Genomic DNA, 12,135 nt, shown 5'->3' with positions numbered 1-12,135 from the left:
AAATGCTCCGACCAGTAGAGAAGGGAGTCCGATTCCTCATGGAATTGGCTGTGGGTTAGGTTGCTGCTGGGGCACTGTCAGCCCTGAATCTGCTTTACCCACACCCCGGACTGAGAGAGGAGGGAGCCCGATTCTGGGGTGCATCACCTGAGAACTGCCCTCTTGCAATCCAGGACCCCTCGGGGGATATTGGAGAGCCAGTTTTGGCCAATCCCCACAGGCCAGGCCAAGGGACCCCACTGGGCCTCTAGTAGTGAATATAAAATGTCATTGAAAAAAAAACAAAAACAAATGGTGCTAGAACAACTAAATATCCATATTGATAAAAGAAACTGTAATCAATGCCTATCCTATATAATAAAACCCTAATATGCAAATCGACTGAACAGTGGAATGACCAGTCGCTATGGCGCACACTGACCACCAGGGGGCAGGCGCTCAATGCAGGAGCTGCCCCCTGGTGGTTAGTGCGCTCCCACGGGGGAGCGCCACTCAGCCAGAAACCAGGCTCACAGCTGGCAAGCGCAGTGGCACAGGAGCCTCTCTCACCTCTGCAGGTGCCTCTCCCACTTCCACGGGAGCCTCTCCTACCTCCATGGAGAGCGGGCCTAAGCCGGCAGTCAGACATTCCCCGAGGGGTCCCAGACTGCGAGAAGGCACAGGCCTGTCTGAGGGATCCACACACACCCCTGCCCAGTGCACAAATGTCATGCACCGCACCAGGCCTCTAGTCTCACATAATATACAGAAATGAACATAATATACAGAAATACTCAAGATGGATCAAGGGACTAAATGTAAAGCTAAAACTACAAAACAATTACAAAAACACTGTTAACATAAAACAAATGGGGTTTTTGTTTAGCAAATAAGAATTCTTTATTCAAAAGCAACTTAAGTATTTTTTTCAACTTCAGGGTCTTTTCCTGGCCACTTGCTGCTGTGTATAATGGAAATTAAATGGTTTCTTTCTTCGAATGGGAGACCAAATCCAGTTGGTTTTGTTCACATCCATTTAAAAATAGGTAAAAAGAATAGAGCTATCACAACACATAATATTTTTTATTCTAATAACTGGTATTTTTAAAACTTCACATTGTTACAGAATACTTGTAAAATAATAAAGCCTAAAAAGTTTAAGACCACATAACTAGTATAGTTCTCTGTTTCAAAGCCAAATCAATCTCCTGAAGTTTGAGAGAATTACTGACTTAATAAATTAGAAAAGAGGGAATTAGTGAGTTGTTGTCCTAAAATTGCCCAGCTGCCTCTAATTTGGAAAAGATAAATGCAGGTAGGAAGACCATTGGAAGCTGCCAAACACAAGCATTATCCGGAAGCCAAGCTGAGTGGGAGGAGAGACAGAGCAATCCATTTGCAGATAAAGCTCTTGTGAAATCTGGAAGATTTTTTTCTAAGGAAGTCCCACTGAAAGTTCATAATAACCTCTTGAACACCTGCAAATTTCAGAGCTAAAAGTATCAGCAGTAGCTGTAGCACTTTATATACCTGGAACCTTCACCCCAGGAAAGCAGAAGTCTGTCTCTTCTGAATAAAAGGAAACAGAACAAGGGATGACTCTTGGGTCAAATTGGAATACAATGGCTTTTGGACAAATTCCCACAGTGCCATGTGACTAGTCTACAGTTCATAACCGTGTAGGCCACTAAGAAAATGATTAATCATTGGAGGGCAAACCAAATTCTGTGTGTATCCCATCAACATATTGCATATGAAATAATAAAGAAAATTAGGCTGTTGTAACACTTAAAGCAAGCAAACATTAATCCTTCATTTAACAAATGTTTAACACTGCCTGTGTCCCATATATTTTACGTATACACTCTAATTTTCTGCAATCCTACAGCTGAAGTATTCCCAACATCACTTTCTAGATAAGGAGACACAAAAAGATTTTAACTCTTTGTCTGTCTGTTTTCCTAAGTTCCTGAAGAATAAATAGTAGTTTATTGGACATTGTGGCCCCAAGGCATAGTAGTCAGTCCATATTAAACTAAAAAATATGTGTTAAATATATTAGTAAATGAATGAATGAGATATAGTTAGGGTGACCTTGAAAAATACCTAGGGTAAACAGAAGCAGGGGAGTGAAGGCAGAATAAAAAAACAGAAAATCCAGTCACCTCCGTTGCTTGTTACTGTTTAAGGAAAGCAAAATTAAAAAGTGAATCTCCTTATACCTAGCTACAAAAGAAAGGCATTACTACCCATAAGCTGAGGAGGTAAAGAGAAAGAATGAGTCCCAGAATTCAGAGTTGTAGAGCATGTAGCTGAATGCAGTCACTGACAACAGACCAAAAATCAGGTGAGAGGAGCCAGGGGAATAAATACCGCAATCTTTGCCTTTCTTTCAGACCTCAGGTTTCCTGTGATGGTTCCCACTGACCAACGCCACTAAACGGCATGACATACTCGTTGGTGTAGTGCACAATGCTCAGCCTCCAGGGCACAAAGCAGAGAGAGAGGGAGCGCGGGAGGCAGAGCGAAAGAGGCAAACACAGGATATCCAGCAAAAGCCATGTGTTTTACATTTCAATATACTTTTATTTGAAAAACGATTAAAACCAATTTAATAAATTCTATTTCCATATGGTGTGACCTCTGTATTATTCTATTTGCAGTGGACAAAATGCTGATCATCAAACAAGTCCTCCTGGGTCTTCTAAGGTCTGGGCATCCGGGGCTCTATAATCTTAGGGCTTGTGTCTTCCTGATATTTCTGTCTGATTTCACCTATTTCAGCATCATCAACTATAAATGAAGCCAGGACTGGAATCTGTGAAAAGTAGTTCTTAGCCAGGATATGCTTGTGTTTGATCTTGTGAATGAACAAGGGTTCATATCCCTGAAAAAAAAAAAACAAATTCTATGAAATGTCACAGTTATCTGTAGCCAAGTAAAAACACTTTCATGCCTCGCTGCCTTTGCTTATAATTTCTCTGAGCCCAGGGTACATTTTTCGCCACTGTGACTATCATCTTTCAGGGCTCAGCTCCTATGACCTTTAACCTGCCAGCTTTTCCTGATTCTCCCTTCTTTTCGACCAAGTGATGGCTACTACCTGTACCCTCTCTTACCACCTGTTTTTTTAGAGTAAAACAGCCCCTCAGTAAAGGTCCCTCCCTAGTGTCAATCAAAAGTAAAGAAAGCCCCAGAGGAAAGGAGCCAAAGAATATGCACTAGGTAGGAGTATCCTGGGCTTATTTTTAAGCTTCCTCTCCACAGACAAATTTAACAGGTCAAAATAGGAATCCTTCTCACTAATCTAACTTTGTTCCATCACTTCTTAGCTCATATTTATTAAAGAAAAATTAACACATTTCTGTTATGCAGCATTAAATTATCCATACACAGGGCTTCCTACATTTTCAAAGTACCTTTATAGATCCAAAATGTAATCCTTAAAGATGAGATAAGCATATTATAGTACATACAATTAAAGAAATAATAAGCAGCTCTTAAAGAATAATATAAAAAGGTATCCAATACCTATCACCCCCTTGTTATATTATTCCCTTTTTATTAATGAGAAAACCAGAACACCAAGACATTAACAACCTTGCCCCACTTTTCTCAGCTCATGAGTGACAGAGCCTGAATTCAAGTCAGGCTGCTCTGGTCCTCTGTACCGAGTCCATGCGTTTAGGTACCTTTATAAAAAAGTATGAAGCAAAGGGGGTAGGCCTCACTGTCCTTTAAATCATTAGTGACAGGAATGGGAAATACTGGGTCAGATCTGATGACTCTAAATCCACTGTTGTTCTACTTTGGCAGTGTGCACACCATGAGAAACTGATCTGCCTTTTACAGTTTAGAGAAGAGAAGCTTTTTTCCATGCTTTTCCTATAACTTGTGTCATGATTACAGGGAATCAATCTTTAACGTCTGAGTTGTTGTTTTTTAATTCACTGAGAAAGCAACTATCAGTGCATTATGGAAGATCTGGAAATACTTTAACTTGCTGCAAGACAAATGATTCTTTTTTTATTTGTTTTTGTTAATCCTCACCTGAGGACATTTCTTCCATTGATTTTTAGAGAGGGTGGAAGGGCTGGGGGCCGGGAGCGTGGGTGGGGGAGATGAGAGACGGAGAGAGGAGAGAAAAAAACATTGATGTGAGAGAAACACATCACTTGGTTTGCCTCCTGCATGGGGCCCAACTGAGGGCCAGGGATCGAACCTGCAACACAGGTACGTGCCCTTGACCAGGCATCGAACCCGTGACCCTTCAGTAGGTGGGCCAATGCTCTAACCACTGAGTACATCGCCAGAGCAACAAATTATTCTTTAACTAGGTTGAATATTAATACTCAAATGATTACACCAGGATGAATAGTAATACCTTAAAAGATTACATCAGCCCCAAACCATCAAGAAGGTAATTTTTTTTCTGGAGTTTGTCTGGTTGTAAACCTTAGCTCTATTTACAGAAATTCAGTAAGCTCGGCATCCTGAATGGGGATAGAACTTAATTTGATTCTGCAGTAATTTGATTAAATACACAAGGGGAGCTGTATGGATTAATTGAAGAAGCGGTGGAATATCAGCACTGGGAATGCACTCCAGTCCCACTGCGGTGCTAGATGAAATGAGTTTGCTAGTATTGGCTATGCTTCCAGGGATTAAGTATTTAGGAGGCAGCTGAGTTTACCAAATACAACACATAACACACCTTCAAAATTTCTTGCTGCTCTTTCTTTCCAGAGCTAAAGTAAAATTTATTTTAGCCTGGCTTCTCCGGGAAAGTTATTCCAAAAAAGCTAAAATTTTAACTAGTTTCTCCCCATTACACCTCCCCTCTCCCCAATAAAAACACAGGCCGGGAACAGCATCATCCAAAACGACTTACATTTGAAGTCATTTCTTTAGTTTCTCTTAGCTGGCATCTTACATGGAATTGAATACATCAACTTAATCAGCAGAAGTCAGTCGCAGCAGTAGGAGTCCTGGGCTTGCTTAGTGTAAATAAAGCTCTCTGGGAACTCATTGGGGACTCCTCAAATTCATTCATCAACAAGCTTTAGAAATTACATCTTGTAAGTTACTGAAATTAAGTGGTATTTAATTTTAACATGCTTTCTCCACTGCTAGTTAGTTGGAAGCAAATAAAAAATGGAGCCTCGAAACTACACCCCACAGTATGATGATTTCCATTTTGAGCACAAAATTATGAACAAAATTTATTTGACAATTTAGTGTGCTTTTAAGTAGGCTTGTGATGATTAATCAAAGGGCAGATTTTGAGTTCTATAACATCTATCTAGTGGTAATATTCATCTATTCACCCAACAAATACTTATTAAACCCCTAATCTGTGACAGGCAGTGCGGTAGGTATTAGAGATACAGACACAAATAAGCTAAACAAAATCTCTGCCCTTGTGGAGAGATTGTGCTTGAACTTGCTATTATTAGATGGGAGTAGTATCATGTTTGGGTACTTGTACAAACCTTCGGGTCTTTCATTCTCACCTTTCATTCTCTTTTATTCTCGCCTTAGCTTCCCTTTAATTTCAATCTGTCACACATACCATCCACAATTTTTGTTATCCAATGGGTTCTCTGTTTCTTAACTCAATGGAAGTATTTAAATTATGCAGGGAATGTGGTTTTTTAAATCCTCACCTGAGGATATTTTTTCCATTATTTTTTTAATCTTTAATTCCTTTATTGGTTAAGGTATTACAAATGTGTCCTCATCCCCCCATTAACCCCCAACCTCCCCCCCGACACACACACTCATGCTCTCATCCCCCTGTTGTCTGTGTCCATTGGTTTGGCTTATATGTATGCATACAAGTCCTTTGGTTGATCGGAAAAGTGAAGGGAGAGAGAGAGAAACATTGACACGAGAGAGACATATCGATTGGTTGCCTCCCACTCTCACCTGGACCAGGGCTGGAGATCGAACCTGAAACCAAGGTACACACCCTTGATGGGGAATCAAACCCAAGACTCTGCAGTCTGGTGGCCTATGTTCTAATCATTCCAGGGCATGCATGGAATGTTGTAATACAGTCAAGTTATCTCTAATAATTCCAATGATTAAATTAATTTTCCCCAGTAAAATGCAACTTGCTTACCACTTCAATACTAGTTAGCTTGAGATGAGCAGCAGCTTCGTCTTTGGTGAGGAGAATGCAGTTCCAGGGGGACCACTCCACGGCCTTGTCCCACCGGACCAGGACCAGATCGTTGAGGTCATTCCAGGCACTCAGTGCTGACTGGGCCGCCCAGATGTTCTCGACCAGGTACTGAATATCTTGCAGCTGCAGGTCAACATAAGTTGAAAAATGTTTTCTTATAAACAAAAATTGCTTACGATTATTATATTACTTAAGGAAATAATTAAATTATATTGAGTATATTTTTGAAAGAGCAATACTATTCGTGAGGTTTTCCGTGGCATATTGCTCCTTATTTTTCACTAAACATTTGTTCATTCTGACCAAATTAGCTTATCAGTCTCACATTCATGACCGTACCTTTGACCTAGACCAGTGATGGCGAACCTATGACACGCGTGTCAGAGGTGACACGCGAACTCATTTTTTTTGTTGATTTTTCTGTGTTAAATGGCATTTAAATATATAAAATAAATATCAAAAATATAAATCTTTGTTTTACTATGGTTGCAAATATCATATGTGACACGGCACCAGAGTTAAGTTAGGGTTTTTCAAAATGTTGACACGCCGAGCTCAAAAGGTTCGCCATCACTGACCTAGACTAAGCTATATATATTCCTTCCAGTATGCTAACTTTACCTTACATTTATATGGCAAGTACTTTTCAAAATGTATGAGTAACTATCATCTTGTCCTCAGGGTTACTGTCCGTCATTTTATTCCCATTTTACAAATGAGGAAATTAAAATTTAAAAAAGCAATTTTCTTAGTGTTGTTAAAAAGATATTTTTTTGTTTTAATGAAAAAAAGAGAGAAGGGGGAAATGAAATAACTTTAAAAACATTTTTTTAATTTAAACCATACTAGCTAAAACTCTTGAAGCAACTTTTTATCAAGAAGTCTACATATATAAATGTAGACGTGCCAGAAGAGCAAGCTTCAGAAAGTATAAGCACAGGAGGTAAAATCCATTATTTTTAAAAGTTTAGGTGGAAAAGCAGGAATCTTGTCTGTAAACTTTCATCTAATATTGGCAACTCTCACTGATCATACCTGTATCAGGAAAGCAATTTTAGAATCATCATCATAATTAACCTCTGAATAGTAGAGCCGCTTAAGTAAATATTTGTACTTCAAAAATGATTCCCGTTGTCGAGTCTCATTGTCAAGGCTAATACAGTTACGACACCGGTATATGCGGTGTGCAGTGGATGAGATAGCGAACTCCGTGGACGGTAAGTAGAGCTGGCAACTGTGGCAAAAGTAAATCTTCTTATAAAATTTCAGTGGGTCTTGAGGGACCTAAATAATAAAAATATATACATATATTTAAATTTATATAGAGAGAGCAAGAGAAAGATGTAAATAAAAGCCAAGTCAAATACCACCCAACAGAAGCACGGAGGGCTAACATCTTAGAAAGAGATAAAAAGTTGGTTAATTTTTTTAAAAATATGTTTTTCTTGATTTCAGAGAGAGAAAGGGAGAGGGAGGGAGTGTTGCAGAATTTACCAGGCGACCAGAAAATACACAAGGAGTACCGGAGGTTCAGGAAAAACCCTTTATTTAAGGCAGTGTTGCTGGCTCAGGGGATTCGAAGATCCAAAGCCTGAACAACTTATACAGTGAGATTATCCTATATAATAAAAGCCTAATATGCTAAGTGTCTGGTCATCCATTCAACCAATCAAAACATAATATGCTAATGATATGCTAATGCCACTAACCTCTCGCTATGACATGCACTGACCACCAGGGGGCAGATGCTCTGACCAGTAGGTTAGCTTGTTGCTGGGGTCCGGCCTATTGGGACTGAGCAAGATGGGCCAGATATATGCTGTAACCCTCCCGTGCTCCCTCCCTGGCTGGCCAACCTCCTGCGTCCCTCCTCGACCCCGATCATGCACCAGTGGGGTCCCTCAGCCTGGCCTGTGCCCTCTCGCAATCCAGGATCCCTCAGGAGATGTCAGAGATCCGGCTTCAGTCCTATCCCCCAGGCCAGACTGAGGGGCCCCACTGGTGCACAAATTCATGCACCTGGCCTCTAGTTCCTTATATATATTTCTCAATTCTTTGTTTCCTTACTTCCCAGCTTTCACAGCCCCTCCTGAGTCAGTTAGAATGGGGAAGTAAGATTACAGCTAAAGGCCTGGCCTGGGTGGTGCTGGTGACCTCCCCTCTAGCTAAGCTGTTAAATTCTTAGTTTGTGGCCCTTGTAAACTGGGAGCATTTAGGAAAACAGATTATTGCCTAAGGAAGGGGCAGTGACTTAATTATAGGCTAACAAGAATGTGCACTAGGACACCAGTCACTGGCACAGATTCAGATTGCTAGCTCCCTCCGTCCCCCAGGTTGCCCCCTATATTCCTCCTCAAGAGAGAGAGAAACATGATTGGCAGCCTCCTGCACACTCCCTACTGGGCATCGAGCCCACAGCCCAGGGACATGCCCTGACCTGACCAGGAGTTGAACCAGCGACCTTCTGGTGCATAGGCCAAAGCTCAACCTACTGAGCCACACTGGCTGGACAAAAGTTGGTTAATTTTTAAAGTCATACTTTCCCTTTAACTTCCTATTCTATACAAAATTTAAACTTCAAGTAGTATTCATTTATCCTGCCAAAATATTAAAAATCTGTATTATTCATCAATCCTTGGATAGATGTAGTAAAATCACATAGAAAATCAATTGACTGAAAGAAAATTAGTAAGTCAAGACTTTGGGTTGCAAAACAGTAAGAAAACCTTCCAAGTACTTTGGCACTTATTTTTAAGAAAAATTTAGAGTTTTGGTGTTATGCTACACTAATTAATCTTACAGGCAACTAGATTAACATATAAGTAAAAGCTCACTAAACCAGTTGTTCTTATTCATTCGGTTTAACAATAAATTTGGATAGGCTCAATTTTCAAGATTTGAAACTCTGTATCATATGGTGGTTCTATTTTTATTTTTTTGAGAAAACTCCATTCTGTTTTCCATAATGTCGGTACTAATTTACAAGTCCACCAATAGTGCACAAGAATTCCCTTTTCTCTACATCCTTGTCAAAACTTATCTTTTGTCTTTATCACTTTGCAGTTTTGATTTGCATTTCCCTGATGACTGAAGCACTTTTCATGTGCATGGTGGTCATTTCTCTACTCTTTGGGAAACGTCTCTTAAGGTCCTTTGCTCATTTCAAAGTGGGTTAAAATTGTTTTGCTATTGAGTTGTAAAAGCTCCCTTTGAGGGGGGGGGGGTATTAACTCACCAGATATATGGTTTGCAAATATTTTCTCCTATTTCATGGGTTGCCTTTCACTTTGTTATGGTTTCTTTTACTGTGCTTTTTAGTTTGATGCAATCTCATTTGTCTGATTTTGCTTTTGTTGCCTTTGCTTTTGGTGTCATGACTAAAAAATCATTGTCAAACCAATGTCAAAAAACGTTTTCCCTGTTTCCTTCCAGTAGATTTACCGTTTCAGGTCCTACATTTAAGTCATTAATCCATTGTAAGTTGATTTTTGTATGTGGAGGGATATAAGGATCTAATTTCATTTTTTAAATGTGGTTATCAAGTTTTCTTAATCTCATTTATTGAAGAGACTATGCTTTCTCCATTGTGTTCTTGGCTTCTATGTCAAATATTAGTTGACCTTATATGTGTATGTTTTTTTCTGGCTAGTCTGTATCATTGATCTATATGTCTCTTTTTAAGGCAATACCATACTGTTTTAATTATTAAAGCTTTGAAATATAGTGTTAAATCAGAAAGCATCATGCCTCTAATTTTGTTCTTCTTTCTCAAGATTGTTTTGGCTACTAAGAATCTTTTCTGTGAAAAATGCCATTGGAATTTTGAAAGGGACTGCACTAAATCTGTAGGTCAGTTTCGGTAGTATGGACATTTTAACAATATTAATTCTTCCAAAAAGATTTAGTAATACAAAGCAAACACCAAAAGCATGATCCATTTAAAAAATGGATAAATTCAACTTCATCAAAATCACTTTGTTAAGAGGAACTGGCACTTTAAATTCTTTCAGAGGAAAAGCTATTTTACTTTATGGAACTCCTAACACGAAAGGAAACAGTCATCTTCTAGGATGGGAATGGGAAACTTTTCTAGTAAAGCCACAGAGTACACGAAGTCACCAAATTCCAAGGAGAAACGTGGCTTTCTGGAATCTGTGCTAGAGAATGGCAGAATGAAAAGCCACGCCACAAACTAAAAGGAGATATTTACAAATCATATATCTTACAAATGGCTTGTATGTGAAATATACAAAGAATTTTCAGAATTCAATAAATGAGAAAATAAGTAGCCTAACTAAAAAAAAAAAAAGGTGGGGGTAGTAGCACAAGATATATGCAAACAGCTCACCAAAAAGATATATGTATGGCAAAAAAGTGAGTAAAAAGATGTTTATTAGTCATTAGGAAAATGGAGATTAAGAAATAATGGGATACTACTTCACATCTATTAGAATGAAATTAAAATAAAACTTGACAATACCAAGTGGTGACAAAGAGGCAGAACAACTGGAACTCTCATACATTGATATGGGAATACAATATTGTACAGCCAGTTTAGAAAAAATGCTTGTCAGTGTCTTATAAAAGTACATATGCATTTACCATATGATTCAAAAAATCCCACTTCCTAGGCATTTAACCCCAAACAATTAATTTACATAAAAATTCATAATCAAGTGTTTGTAGTGACTTTATTTACAAAACCACAAAACTCTAAACAACTCAATATTCTACAACTGTGAATAAACTCTGGTACATCCAGACAATAAAAATACAAACTACTGATATACTAAAAACCATAGGTGAATTCCAAATGCAATATGCTAAATTAAGGAAGCCAATGTCAAAAGACTACATGTTGTTTCACTTATATGACATTCTGGCTTAGGTAAAACTATAAAACCAAAATGCAGATCAATACCAAAGGTTAGGGGCCAAAGAAAAGGTTGACTACAGGTAGCAGCATGAGGGAATGTGGGAAGGTAATAAGACTTTAGTCTTGATTGTGCTATTGGTTATAGGACTCTCTGAGTTTGTCAAAACTCACCAAAAAGAGTGAATTATACCAAAGGTAACTTACAAAGAAAATAAAATGGTATAATGTTATGTGAATGTATAAAATATAAAATTCTATTATATTACTACAAACATATAAAAACTAAATAAGTCTATAGAAAAGGCTAGAGGTTAGCCTGGACAAATGAAACATTGATTTAAATAAAAAATAATAAAATGGGAAACTTTTCTCTTGAATTTTTGTTATATTTTAATATTCTCTTCCAAAGCAATTAAATTTTAAACATTCATTTAAAAATAAAAATTATAAAAATTAAATAATTTTCATTTTTATAAGTTTTGATTAATTATTAATTGTCAAAAAGCAAAACAGATATTCAGTCAGCTTCTTAAGTAAATTACAACTCTACAAGAAATCATTGGAATAAAACACTATTTAGAATTCTTTAGTAAACTACCCCTAAAAATATTTTAAACCGTTTTGTACAGTAAGAAGGCAATAAGGCATTTATCTTGGCTTCAGAGAGCAAAAGCCCTATTGAAACCTAAACAGTTGGAGAAGACAGTTTAATTCAAACACATGTTACATGTGCAGTTCTCTCAGGACAGCTACATGGAACTGTTCAATAATAATTATAACTACGTGATTAGTATTCTTAGGGAACACAAATCAGGTGCATGTAGAATCTCAGAGATGCAGGATCTCTAAGGCCTCATGAAGGAGGGACATGTGAATTGAGTCTTAAGAAATGAATTCGGACTTGGCTGGGTGAAGGAGGCGGACAGCATTCCAGGTGGAAGCAACAGTACGTGCAAAAGCATGAAGGTGTGAGAGGCGACGATACATTCGACATAGTGCGATATTTAACTAGAGATTTGGTTCAGATATTAGGAAAGAACTCAAGGTTGGAAACAGACACCGAAGTGAAATGAATATGTTTAATTCATCAACA

The 12,135-nt window shown here is 38.2% G+C and overlaps 1 protein-coding gene across 1 annotated transcript in view; it reads right to left on the bottom strand.

Moving 5' to 3' along the window:
• Positions 1 to 2,602: 2,602 nt before the first annotated feature.
• IQUB (IQ motif and ubiquitin domain containing) overlaps positions 2,603 to 12,135 on the bottom strand; it is a 56,172-nt gene continuing 46,639 nt past the window's right edge. The window contains exons 11-13 of the mRNA XM_006090504.3: positions 7,202 to 7,450; positions 6,104 to 6,289; positions 2,603 to 2,866 (exon numbers count right to left, since the gene is read on the bottom strand). Coding sequence (XP_006090566.1) covers positions 2,684 to 2,866; positions 6,104 to 6,289; positions 7,202 to 7,450 — 618 coding nt within the window. The 3' untranslated portion in view covers positions 2,603 to 2,683. The remainder of the gene's footprint in view (positions 2,867 to 6,103; positions 6,290 to 7,201; positions 7,451 to 12,135) is intronic.

This window comes from Myotis lucifugus, unplaced genomic scaffold, assembly GCF_000147115.1.
Source record: "Myotis lucifugus unplaced genomic scaffold, Myoluc2.0 scaffold_73, whole genome shotgun sequence".
NCBI lineage: Eukaryota > Metazoa > Chordata > Mammalia > Chiroptera > Vespertilionidae > Myotis > Myotis lucifugus.
This window is presented reverse-complemented; position numbering and strand designations above follow the sequence as displayed.